The sequence below is a fragment of the Heptranchias perlo genome, chromosome 1, assembly GCF_035084215.1.
Source record: "Heptranchias perlo isolate sHepPer1 chromosome 1, sHepPer1.hap1, whole genome shotgun sequence".
Lineage (NCBI taxonomy): Eukaryota > Metazoa > Chordata > Chondrichthyes > Hexanchiformes > Hexanchidae > Heptranchias > Heptranchias perlo.
This window is the reverse complement of record NC_090325.1, coordinates 170691608-170705239: the sequence shown is the minus strand read 5'-3', so window position 1 is coordinate 170705239 and position 13632 is coordinate 170691608. Positions and strand designations below refer to the sequence as shown.

The 13632-nt window shown below is 42.7% G+C and overlaps 1 protein-coding gene across 6 annotated transcripts in view; it reads left to right on the top strand.

The window, feature by feature from the left end:
- Positions 1–85: 85 nt before the first annotated feature.
- mfsd8 (major facilitator superfamily domain containing 8) overlaps positions 86–13632 on the top strand; it is a 99154-nt gene continuing 85607 nt past the window's right edge. For all 6 annotated transcript variants that reach the window (XR_010964538.1, XR_010964542.1, XR_010964544.1 and 3 more), the window contains exon 1: positions 86–244. Coding sequence is in view for 2 of the 6 variants with exons in the window: in XM_067993549.1 (XP_067849650.1) it covers positions 177–244 (68 nt within the window). In the remaining 4 variants the exon portion in view is untranslated. The remainder of the gene's footprint in view (positions 245–13632) is intronic.

Here is a 13632-nt window from a genome sequence, read left to right as displayed (position 1 = left end):
TATCCCTCCTTCCCAATTCTAAGGCTCTTTGGTTCGACCGGAACAGTTTGCCGGATATGCAGTTCTCTTCCTCTCAGTGTCGTCGTTACACATGCTGGTGTGGGGACCGTCACTTCCGATATTGAATCTGTAAAAAAATGATTAAATCTGATTAAAGTCAGGAGATATTTCTGAAAATGGCGGAGGGTGAGGGTGAGGGTGAGGTGGATGAGAGCACCCCGTTACTAAAAGCGGAGGCTGGCAGGTGAGTGATAGGAGGTGGCAGAGAAGGTACAGGTAGAGCCTGCAGAAACCGGACAGAGTCAGGGACAGGGACAGGGAGTGATTCACCAAATGTGACCCAGTTTTGCTGCTTTTTAATCTTAAATAGCAACACACTCCACACACATATACCTGATATACAGAAAATGGTAATGCACAGCAGGCCAATCAGCATCTGAAAGAGAAAAGATAGGAAAAAGTGATTTGTTGGTGTGTTCTCCCAGGACAACGATCCCCTCCACCCCACCAAATTTCTATACTTACCGTGTTTACCATCTTCCACCCTCTGTAAACTTGAGCTCATCTAAAACTGCTGCCTGTATCCTACCTCGCACCTAATCCTGTTCACCCATCACCCCTGTGCTCGCTGACCTACATTGGCTCCCGGCCCAGCAATGCCTCAGTTTTAAAATTCTCGTCCTCTTTTTCAAATCCCTCCACAGCCTTGCCTCTCCCTATCTGTAACCTCCGCAGCCCTACAACTCTCCGAGAACCCTGCGTTCCTCCAATTCTGGCCTCTTGTGCATCCCCGATTTCCTTCGTCCCTCCTTTGGCGGCCGTGCTTTTAACTGCCTCAGCCCTAAGCTCTGGAATTCTCTCCTTAAACTTCTCCGCCTTTGTACCTCTCTCTCCTCCTTTAAGACGCTCCTTAAAACGTACCTCTTTGACAAACTTTTGGTCACCTGTCCTAAAATCTCTTTTATGTGGCTCGGTGTCAAACTTTGATAACACTCCTGTGAAGCGCCTTGGGACGCTTTACTACATTAAAGGTGCTATATAAATGCAAGTTGTTGGTGGTGCAATTAGCTGCCTGAGCATCGCAGTTTTGCATAAGAAGTCCCAGACATAGTGAAAATACTGAGTTTGGCTGGTTTTACTGACAAAATAAGAGTGACTACATTTCATTGGCTGTGAAATGTTTTGGGATATCCTGAGGACTACAAATGTAAAGTATTTTGAGGTGCTCTACAAATGTAAAGTATTTTGTCGGTGAATCGTAATGATAACAAATCATATGTCCTAAAGATGAGTTAATGTTTTGTGTTTTTGGTGTACAGAACGGTCATATTTGAAGTGTTAAATTGTCTTTCATTTTCAGATGCTGACTGACCTGCCCCTGGAATTAATTTTTGTTTATTCTTCTATCTGAGGAGAAATCACAGCTTTTATCAGTTTCTGGAAGGGAGAACCACAATGTCTCCCAACCAGAAATCTTGTTCAGGAACTGATACACCAGAATTATTTCTAAATTGAGGAGGAGGATGGTTATCTAGTTTGTGTGTGCATGGTTGTAGAGCACTGGCTGTTCTTTTACATAAATACAAAAGTGTGCTAATGTATTTTTAAAAATTTATTCTTGGGATGTCAAGGCTGGCATTTATTGCCCATTCCTAGTTGCCCTGAGAAGGTGGTGGTAGGCCGCCTTCTTGAACTGCTGTAGTCCATGTGGTATTCTTTGTAGCGGTTTGATACAACTGAGTGTCTTGCTAGGCCACGTCAGACAGCAGTTGAGAGTCATAAGAAATAGGAGCAGGAGTAGGCCATACGGCCCCTCGACCCTGCTTCGCCATTCAGTAAGATCATGGCTGATCTTTGATCTCAACTCCACTTTCCCGCCCAATTCCCATAACCCTTGATTCCCTTAGTGTCCAAAAATCTATCGATCTCAATCTTGAATATACTCAACGACTGAGCATCCACAGCCCTCTGGGGTAGAGAATTCCAAAGACTCACAACCTCTGAGTGAAGAAATTTTTCCTCATCTTGGTCCTAAAAGGCCGACCCCTTATCTTGAGACTATGACTCCTAGTTCGAGTCTCTCTAGCCGAGGTAACAGTCTCACAGCATCTACCCTGTCAAGTCCTCTCAGAATTTTAGACGTTTCAATGAGATCACCTCTCATTCTTCTAAACTCCAGAGAGTATAGACCCATTCTACTCAATCTCTCCTCATAGGACATCTTTCTCATCCCAGGAATCAATCTAGTGATCCTTTGTTGCACCCCCTATAAGGCAAGTATATCCTTCTTTAGGTAAGAAGACCAAAACTGTACACAGTACTTCAGGTGTGGTCTCACCAGAGCCCTATATAATTGCAGCAAGTCCTCCTTACTCTTGTCTCCAATCCCCTTGCAATAAAGGCTAACATACCATTTGCCTTCCTAATTGCTTGCTGTACTTGCATGTTAACTTTCTGTGATTCCTGTACGAAGACACCCAAATCCCTCTGAATACCAACATTTCTTAGTCTCTCACCTTTTAAAAAATATTCTGCTTTTCTGTTCTTCCGACCAAAGTGGATAATTTCACATTTCCCCACATTATACTCCATCTGCCACCTTCTTGCCGACTCACTTAACGTGTCTATATCTCTTTGCAGCCTCTGCGTCCTCCTCACAGCGTACTGTCCCACCTTGCATCATCAGCAAACTTGGATACATTACACTTGTCCCCTCATCTAAGTCATTAATATAGATTGTAAACAGCTGAGGCCCCAGCACCGATCCTTGCAGCACCCCACTAGTTACAACCTGCGAACCCGAAAATTATTCATTTATTCCTACTCTCTATTTTCTATCCGTTAATCAATCCTCAATCCCTGCTAATATATTACCTCCAATCGCATGAGCTCTAATCTTGTGTAACAACCTTTTGTGTGGCACCTTATCGAATGCCTTTTGAAAATCCAAAAAGTTACATCCACTGGTTCCCAGTTCTACCCTGCTAGTTACACCCTCAAAAAATTCTAATAGATTTGTCAAACACGATTTCCCTTTCATAAAACCGTGTTGACGCTGCCTAATCATATTACGATTTTCTAAGTGCCTGTTACTATGTCTTTAATGATCGATTCTAGCATTTTCCCACTAATGTCAGGCTAACTGGCCTATATTCCCTGTTTTCTCTCTCCCTCCTTTCTTGAATAGCGGGGTTACATTTGTTACCTTCCAATCCACGGGGACTGTTCTCGAATCTAGGGAATTCTGGAAGATCAAAACTCCTCGGGTCCAGGGGATTTGTCAGCTTTTAGTCCCATTAATTTCTCCGGTACCTTTTATAACATTAAATCCAAGAGTCAACCATGTTCTCTTAGATTTAGTGTTATTTTCAAATTATGTTTCACATTATCCTAGAGTATACATTGTGAACAGTTGTTTTTTTGAAATGCCTGATCAGAGAACACTGCTGAGGTGCTGTTCACAAAGTAATCACAATTAATCTTAATGGCTTAGATTTTTCAATTGTAATTGTAATTCAACTGTGATCATTGCAATCTGTAAACCTAGACCATGCACTCTGTAAACATAAATGAATGGAATTAAAATTTGTTATATTAGTTAATTTAAAATGTGATGATCAACTTAATTGTATTATACATATTATTAGAATCCACAATGAGCTGCAGAGTGAGAACATTACTGCACAGTTTGTAAATACTCTTAATGTCTCTGTTGTGCAGCTACCTTTTCAAGTCATATTTCAGGTGTGATGGGTATATTCTGAAAATATTAGTTAATATGTTTGGTATTCTTTATGCTTTCAGTTTTGGAATTTTTAATTGAACAATTACCCAATTTTGTTTTCAAGTTATCTTTCCTGGAATGAGATAATAAAATATAGTTTCACTACCCTATACAGACTGATATGATGGGCAGTTTTTTGTTTCAGTGGAGAGACTGCCACTAAGTCTAGCTATTATGGGACCTCTGGATCCACATGGGTTTCATTATTAATAGTTGCAGCAATAAATGTTTTAAATGAAGGTGAAACTCGTCAGGTGCTCAACATATTTTATTTGGGATAGGTTCAATTTGGGATAGGGTTGAAGCTGACTGTTGAAAGTTTTGTTTAGGATGAGGCTTGTAATCCCTGCATTGAAAATAACTTACTGGATGGTCTCTCCTGGAACTAATATTTGTAATTTGATAGACTTGCGGTCAGTTAAAAATAGGTTGAGGGTGCCCAAGCTTACATCCTTGTGCTCTACATAGTGTGTACCACGGAGCCTCGAGGCTATATAGAAAGTTTAAATCCAGGACACCATTGATTTGCATATATCTTGATTTGCTGATGCTAACAGATCGTGGTGTTCTAATTCAGGACTTATGAGGCAACTGTGCCAAAACAGCCCTTTACAAACCTACAAACCCACAAAATTCAAACAGGACAAACCAGTAAATTAGAAATTCAAGTGCAAGCAGGAAAGGGCTGTACGATAGACATCCTGCATTAGGTAGTGCAGTTCAAGCTTGAGAAGCTGGGGAGATTTTCCCCCTTGAAATGGAATGTGCTGTTTCACAAGATAGGTTTGGATGGAGAAAGCCCTTCAGCTCATTTGATTTCATTCTTACAGAATAGTAATCCTATTCTCTTTCCCGTTACAGATTCTTGTAGTTTCCTGAACACATCCAATGTTCTGGCCTCAACCACTTTTCCTTGCAGCTCATTCCAACTTTGATCATCTTCTGTATAAAGAAATACTTCCTGACACCTGTCCTAAATTTTCCCTTAACTACCCTGCACATGTGCCACCTTGTTCTGCTTACTAGTGTGTCCAAAAACATTGTTTTGGGTTGACTTTAGCTCATTAAGTATCTGAAATAACAAAATACGGTGCTTATGGTTTAAACAATAACTTGCATTTATATAGCGCCTTTAACTTAGTAAAACATCCCAAGGCGCTTCACAGGAGCGTTATCAAACAAAATTTGACACTGAGCTACATAAGGAAATATTAGGACAGATGACCAAAAGCTTGGTCAAAGAGAGGTTTCAAGGAGTGTCTTAAAGGAGGAGAGAGACGGAGAGGATGAGGGAGGATATTCCAGAGCTTAGGGCCTAGGTAGCTGAAGGCACAGCCGCCAGTGGTGGAGTGATGAAAATTGGGGCTGCGCAAGAGGCCAGAATTTGAGGAGCGCAGAGATCTCGGAAGGTTGTAGGGCTGGAGGAAGTTACAGAGATAAGGAAGAGCGAGGCCATGGAGGGATTTGAAAACGAGAATGAGAATTTTAAAATCGAGGCGTTCCTGGATCCGGAGCCAATGTAGGTCAGCGAGCACAGGGGTGATGGGAGAACAGGACTTGTTGCAAGTTAGGATATGGGCAACAGAGTTTTGGATGAGCTCAAGCTTACGGAGGGTGCAAGGTGGGAGGCCGTCCAGGACAGCATTGGAATAGTTGAGTATAGAGGTAACAAAGACATGAATGAGGGTTTCAGCAGCAGATGAGCTGAGGAAGGGGCGGAGATGGGCGATGTTACGGAGGTGGAAGTAGGCGGTCTTGGTGATGGAGAGGATATGGGTAGGAAGTTCAGCTCAGGTTCAAATAGGATGCCAAGGTTGCGAACGATCTGGTTCAGACTCAGACAGTGGCCAGGGAGAGGGATGGAGTCGGTGGCCAGGGAACGGACAATGGCTTCAGTCTTCTCAATATTTAACTGGAGGAAATTTCTGCTCATCCAATACTGGATGTCGTACAAGCAAAGTGACAAATCAGGCAGTGGAGGGGTCGAGAGAGGTGGTGGTGAAGTAGAGCTGGGTGTCGTCAGCGTACATGTGGAACCTGACGTGTTTTCGGATGATGTTGCTGAGAAGCAGCATGTCGATGAGAAATAGGAGGGAGCTAAGGATAGATACTCCAGAGACAATGGTCCTGGAGTGTGAAGAGAAGCCATTGTAGGTGATTCTCTGGCTACGACTGGATAGATAGGAATGGAACCAGGTGAGGGCAGTCCCACCCAGCTGGTCAACAGAGGGGAGACGTTGGAAGAGGATGGTGTGGCCAACCGTGTCAAAGGCTGCAGACAGGTCGAGAAGAATGAGGAGGACTAGTTTACTACAGTCACAGTCACATAGGATGTCATTTCTAAGTTTGATAAGGGCCATTTTAGTGCTGTGGCAGGGGCGGAAACCTGATTGGAGGGGTTCAAACAAGGAGTCGCGGGAAAGTTGGGCACAGATTTGGGAGGCGACATCAAGTTCAATGACTTTGGAGAGGAAAGGGTGGATGGAGATGGGGGCAGTAGTTTGCAAGGACAGAAGGGTCAAGGATGGGATTTTTGAGGAGGGCGGTGATGATGGCAGATTTGAAGGGGAGGGGGACAGCACCTGAGGGGAGGGAACCATTAAAAATATCAGCTAACATGGGGATGAGGAAGGGAAGTTGGGTTGTCAGCAGTTTGGGTGCTGTAAATGTAGTGCATTCACCTACTGGGCTATCAGTTGAATTCACTTTGCAAGATCATTATTTCATTCTGTCCAGATATTGTGACCTTTTTAGATTATTTATATGCTGGGCTGTTCTTCTTTCCTTAACATCTCAGTCTCTGATTTTTTGGTGGCCTCCATGGTTGGAGGCTGTTGCTTCTTATGCCCATTTGGACTATTAAACCGTGTTCCCATCCCACCCTAGCTGCAATTTCCATTCAGCCCTCACCGTCCCTGGTGCCATTCCCCTTTTACAGGCACACTGTCTTCCCCCTGGAAGCATATCCCTTTCGTAGACACCCCCACCCCACCTACTGGCTAGATTTCCCAATCGCAAGGACCTTCACTCCATTAGCTGGATTTTCCATTCAAGTCTCCCTCTGGCTGGATATCCCATTCACAGTCCCGCACGGTTGGATTTCCTGCTTCCTGTGTTTCCCATTAACAGGACCCTCCAACCCCCTGCCTCCCGCTACGCTAGTTGACTTTTCCCCTCCTCAGCACCCACCTTCCCTGCTGGCCTGAATTTTTCCAACTTCGCCCCCCACCCCTCCCGTGTCTGCATTTTGTGTTCATTGGGACCACCGCCTGCACGGAGGATTTCCCAGGCCGGGGCAGTCTATTGAACAGCACCCACTCCTGTGCCCCTCATTTCCCTCTCCCCTTCCTCTCCTCATCTCATCTCCCTTTCCTTCCTGCCCCCCTCCTTACCTTGCCCTAACCTCTTTCTCCACCACTAATTCCTTTCACTCCTCCTCCACCTTCCACCCTCCTTTCCCTTCCCCTGCTACTTCTACCCTCCTATCCCTTCCCCTCCCCTTCTGTCTTCCATCCCTTCCCTCTTCCTCCTCCTCCCCAAACTCCCCTTTTCCTGCCTTACCACCTCCATTATCACCTCGCGATCCTCTGCCCTCTCCCTCTACCTCCCTTCCTTTCCCTCCCGTTATTTACCTCCTCTCTCCTCTCCTTCCACCCTCTTACCCCTTTCCTTCCACCCTCCTACCCATCCACTTCCCTCTCCTCTCCCTTTTTCTCATTCATCTTCCTACCTGTCCCACCCATCCTCCCTATACTTCTTCCTCTACTTCCCATTCCCTTTGCTCCCTGTCTTCCTCCTTTCTCTTCCTTTCTCCCTCCATCATCTCCCTCCTCCCCTCCCCTCCTGCATATTCTTCCTCCTCACCTTCATCCTCTTATCCCATCTTGCCATCCCCTCTCCCCCTTCACCACCTTGATCCAATTATTCCTTCTGTTCTTTAACCCTGTCTGACTTGAATACTGCGTCTTGACTCCCCTTGTACAATGCCATGGGTGATTGACTGGTAATCTTAAAAAAAAAATCAGGAGAATAAAAAGAACAGAAGAAAACACCCCATAGTACAAAAAATAATTCAGAAGAGGAAGGTTTATTTGCATTTTATTGGATTCAGAGCCTTTTGTCATAGTGCAGTGCGTAATAGTTAACCACAGTTTTATCAGCTGGTACACCATAACTACCATTATGGAGATGCACCTCCTACTTTAAATCAAACCTGATGGGAGTTATTTTACTGCAGCATAGTTAGCTCAGTACTCAGCACAATATAGTACAGTCTACTGAGTACATAATTCTGAAAAGTTTTCAAGGAATGAAAAACTGGGTATGTACTTAAAGGAGTCGAGTTAAAAACATAAGTATCATCAGGGTCGTATATAACGTTTAAATCCATGATTTAGAAATTATCCACCAATGAGGCAGCAACGCTAAGAACAGGTCTCCCCACTCTTCCATGGCCGCAAAATTCAAAAAGGACAAACCAGAAAATAAGAAATACAAGCACATGTAGGACTGAGTTGCCTGGGCTTCAATGGCTGAACTGTCAGGGCTTGGGGTTGTACCTGTCCCACGGGCTTCCGTTTGGATCTCCTGCCTAAAGAACTGTTATATGCTTGGTTATAAAGTTCATTTTATTTAAAAAGCTTGTCACATTCTCAATTAGGTGTTTCCTATCTCAAAATAATGTGAGCTGCATGAACTGAATGTTACCAGGACAGCCACAGTGCACTGTATCGTGCTCCATGCAGTTTTTTTTTGTTTTTAGACAGGTTACTCTTGAACCTCTATAGAGTTTTGTTTATTTCACTCATTCTGTGGAGGCTGCATTTTTCCTTCAACGTGCTTGTGAATGACAACAATAGCTTTTTAAATGAACATATCCAGCTAAGCTAGTTAAAGACCTTCCCAGCTTACATTACACAAGTGTAAAGTAAAAAGGCTTAGTTGGCTTGAATGTTACACTGAAGTTGTCATTCAAGTCTGCACATCCAGCAAATTCATATGTGTTTTTCATAGAAAATAGTAGTTTAAAAGCTAAGCTATGATAATTAATCTTGACCCCCCACCTTTTCCAATCGACACCTCTACCAGTTCAGTACTAAATGAATAATATCATGGTTCCACTGAGTTCAGTATATTGACTCCACAGGAGTGGATTGAGTGGTTATATTGGAAGCTGTCAGCATGCATTTGGCTACAAAGGCAAACAGTTACTTTAAAATGCAATACTATTTTTGAGGCAAATTATTTTTAGTTTTTAAAAAAAAACCTCACTTTCCGCTTATAAATAGTGTCCTTTTCACCACCTCCTGGATATCAACAATGTCTAGTGCCCAAATCTCTGAAAAAAGGCTGTTTAGTTGATAGTGAATCTGTCAGTGACCGCTAGGTTGTGTGGTTCGGCATCCTGTTGGTCCAGATGTGACAGCTACTTAAAACTCATTAAAAATTGGTCTAGTTTACACCAAAACTGCTTTGCTAAGCACAGATTGGGCTAAATATCTTGCATTGTGGCTGTACATTCAGCTGATTTTGGGTCCAATCTTCATCTGAACTACAGCATAACAATGGTGTAACAGAATCTAGTGTTAATGTAAACAGTTTGGTTACATTAATAGCTCTGCGTAACTTTAGTCTTTAAAATTTACTGTAAAAGTTTCTGGATTTTTAAAATTTGTAATTTTCCCCAGTGCTGATTTTTGGTGCCATACTATATTTTTCCAACAATAGGGGGGATAGTCTGGCATCTGGAATTTCTTGCGGGGGCGCAACTCAGAAGTTGCACACCAAATTATGCCCATTCGTGCACCTATTCTGCTGATGTCTATTTATGCCCAAATTTCCTGCCAATCTCGTTAACACCGGAACATAAAAATGGGCATAAACAAACAAAAGTCAGTGTAAATAATCGGGAAAGCAATGAACTCTCACCATATATTCCTTTTTGAAGTACGAAAATTAAAGTTTCAAGCCATCTAACTATCATTCATGCACATTAGGCACTGCATGTTTAAGAACATGCAATCATGGAGCTTTTCGATTTTTAATGTGACTAATGCTGATGCCATAAAAATGGATTCAAAGAAACAGAAAATATAGTGCAGGTCTCAATGAGCAAAAATAAAAAAAATTGCTCAAAAAAAATAGAAATAAAACACCAGAAAAATAATTTTGTTACCTGCTGCACCTAGAATTCTGATGTGGAGATGCCGGTGATGGACTGGGTTGGACAAATGTAAGGAGTCTTACAACACCAGGTTATAGTCCAACAGTTTTATTTGAAATCACAAGCTTTCGGAGGCTTCCTCCTTCGTCAGGCGAGTGACTTACCTGACGAAGGAGGAAGCCTCCGAAAGCTTGTGATTTCAAATAAAACTGTTGGACTATAACCTGGTGTTGTAAGACTCCTAAAATTCTGGGCTTAATTTTGCACTTGTTTTGAACCAGCGTAATTGCAGGAAATTTGTGTGTACAGCTTTAACCTGGGGACGGAGCCATTATAAAGAGCTGACATGAGTTCAGGGCAGGGATTGATATACGAGCATAAAAGAGCGAGGAAATTCGGGCGTAGTGTAATTACATGAGTAACACACTTGCGCCCGATTTTCCTTGATCTTTTACACTAGGTATTTGCTACATGCCCCATTACACGTGTCCTTAGGTGCAAATACACAGGAAATTTCCAGCCTAATGTTAGCTTTACAGATAACACTGTAAAGGCCTTATCATGGTGCCACCTACAGACATAACGGGTATTGCAGGGACATGAGGACACTTAGAATGGATTTTCTAATTAAGATCGGGGTGTCAGAGCAGTTTTCAATGCATTTAATTAAATATATAAAATAAGGTTGGATAGGGGTGGCACGGCAGGTGGTGTGTCGTAACTGCAGCATGTGGGAGTTGGTGGAGTCCAGTGAGATCCCGAGCAACCACATCTGCCATAAGTGTCTGCAACTCGAGGAACTTCGGCTCAGAGTTGTTGAGCTGGAGTCCGAGTTGCAGACATTGCGATGCATCAGGGAAGGGGAGAGTTATCTGGACGCTTTGATCCAGGAGGCATTCACACCCCTTAGGTTAAGTAGTAGTTTAGATTTGGTCAGTGGTCAGGGACAGGACGATGTGATTGCGAGTCAGGTAGGTATGGGAACCCAGGATGCAGTGATGGAGGAGCCTCAGCCTTTGACCTTGTCCAACAGGTACGAGGTACTTGTTACCTGTGTGGATGAGAACAAAGACTGCAGGGAGGATGGGCAATTTGACCACTGCACAGTGGTTCAGGAGACTATTTAAGTGGGGGGAGTAAAAAGGAATGTGGTAGTGGTAGGGGATTGTATAGCCAGGGGGATAGATACTGTTCTCTGCAGCCTACACTAGGAATGCCATTGGCTGTTTTGCCTGCCTGGTGCCAAGATTAAGGATATCTCCTCATGACTGGAGAAGAACGGAGCATGAAGGAGAAGATCCAATTGTCGTGGTCCACGTAGTAACCAACGACATAGGTAGAACTAGGAATGAGGTTCTGCTAAGAGGGTTTGAGGAGCTAGGGTCCAAATTAATAAGCAGAACATCAAAGGTAATAATCTCAGGATTACTACCTGAACCTCACGCAAATTGGCATAGGATCAATCAGAGCAGAGAGTTAAATGTGTGGCTCAAAGAGTGATGTGGGAGACGGGGGTTTCGATTCATGGGGCACTGGCACCAGTACTGGGGAAAGAGGGAGCTGTTCTGTTGGGATCAGTGTCCTGGTGAATCGAATAACTAGGTTGGTAGATAGGGCTTTAAACTAAAAAGCAGGGGTGAGGAGGAGGGTTCAGGTAAGGGGAAATTTATAAATTTAAAGAGAAAAGTCAAGGCTATAGAGCAGTGTAGCGATTTGGATAAAGATAAGCAGCGTGTGACAGGAAGGGACAGAGAGTTCAATTGTAATAGTGCATCAGTGAATAAGGTCAAATCATGGAAAAATAGTAAAAAGTTAAAATTAAAGGCGCTTTATTTGAATGCAGGAAGCATTCGTAACAAGGTAGATGAATTAATGGCACAAATAGAGATAAATGGGTTTGATCTAGTAGCCATTACTGAGATTTGGTTACATGGTGACCAAGGTTGGGAACTAAATATTCCAGGGTACTTGACTTTTTGAAAAGGCAGACAAAATGGAAAAGGTGGAGGGGGGTAGCCCTGAAAGAGGATGACATAAAGACAGTAGTGAGAAAGGATCTTCGCTCGGAAGATCAGGAAGTAGAAGCAGCGTGGGTGGCGATAAGAAATAACAAGGGGCAGAAAACACTGGTGGGAGTAGTTTATAGGCCCCTAACAGTAGACAGTGAAGGACGAGTTCATGGAATGCATTTGAGACAGTTTCCTATAACAGTATGTTATGGAATCAACCAGGGAACAAGCTATTTTAGATCTGATCTTGTGTAATGAGACAGGGTTAATTAGTAATCCCGTAGTAAGGGATCCTCTGGGGAAGAGTGATCATAATATGATAGAATTTCGCATTGAGTTCAAGAGTGAAGTACTTAAGTTCAAAACTAGAGTTGTAAACGTGAACAAAGCCAATTACGTGGGTATGAGGGGCGAGTTGGCTATGATTGATTGAGAAATTAGATTAAAAGATATAATGGTAGATAAGCAATGGTGAACATTTAAAGAAATATTTCATAATTCTCAACGAATATACATTCCATTCAGGAATAAAAACTCCACCGGAAAAGTGATCCATCCATGGCTAACTAAAGAAGTTAAGAATAGTATTAGATTAAAAAAAGAGACTTGTAATGTTGCCAAGAACAGTAGTAAGCCTGAGGGTTGGGAGAGTTTTAGAAGCCTCCAAAGGATGACCAAAAAATTGATAGAGGGAGAAAATAGAATATGAAAGTAAACTAGCAAGAAATATAAGAACAGATTGTAAGAGCTTCCACAAGTATGTAAAAAGGAAGAGAGTAGCGAAAGTAAACGTGGCTCCCTTAGAGGCTGAGACAGGAGAAATTATAAATGGGGAATAAGGAAATGGCAGAGACGTTAAATATTTTGTATCTGTCTTCACAGTAGAGGACACAAAAAAAATTCCAGAAATAGTGGGGAACCAAGGATCTAACAAGAGTGAGGAACTTAAAGTAATTAATATTAGTAAAGAAAAAGTACTGGAGAAATTAATAGGACGAAAAGGTGACAAATCTCCTGGAACTGATGGCCTACATCCTAGGGTGCTAAAAGAGGTGGCTGCAGAGATAGTGGATGCATTGGTTGTGATCTTCCAAAATTCTCTAGATTCCAGAACAGTCCCAGTGGATTGGAAGGTAGCAAATGTCACCCCGCTATTCAAGAAAGAAGAGAGAAAACAGGGAACTACATGCCAGTTAGCCTGACATCAGTAGTCGGGAAAATGCAGGTATCCATTATTAAGGACGTAGCAAAGGGGCACTTAGAAAATCATAATATGATTAGGCAGAGTCAACATGGTTATATGAAAAGGAAATTGTGTTTGACAAATCTACTGAAGTTTTTTGAGGATGTAACTAGCAGGGTAATAAAGGGGAACCAGTGAATGTAGTATATTTGGATTTTCAAAAGGCATTCGATAAGGTGCCACACACAAGTTTGTCACACAAGATAAGGGGTCATGAGGTTAGGGGTAATATATTAGCATGGATAGAGGATTGGTTAACGGACAGAAAACAGAGAGTAGGAATAAACGGGTTATTTTCGGATTGGCAGGCTGTAACTAGTAGGGTGCCGCAAGGATCAGTGCTTGGGCCTCAGCTATTTACAATCTACATTAATGACTTAGATGAAGGGACCCAGTGTAATGTATCAAGTTTGCTGACGATACAAAGCTACAT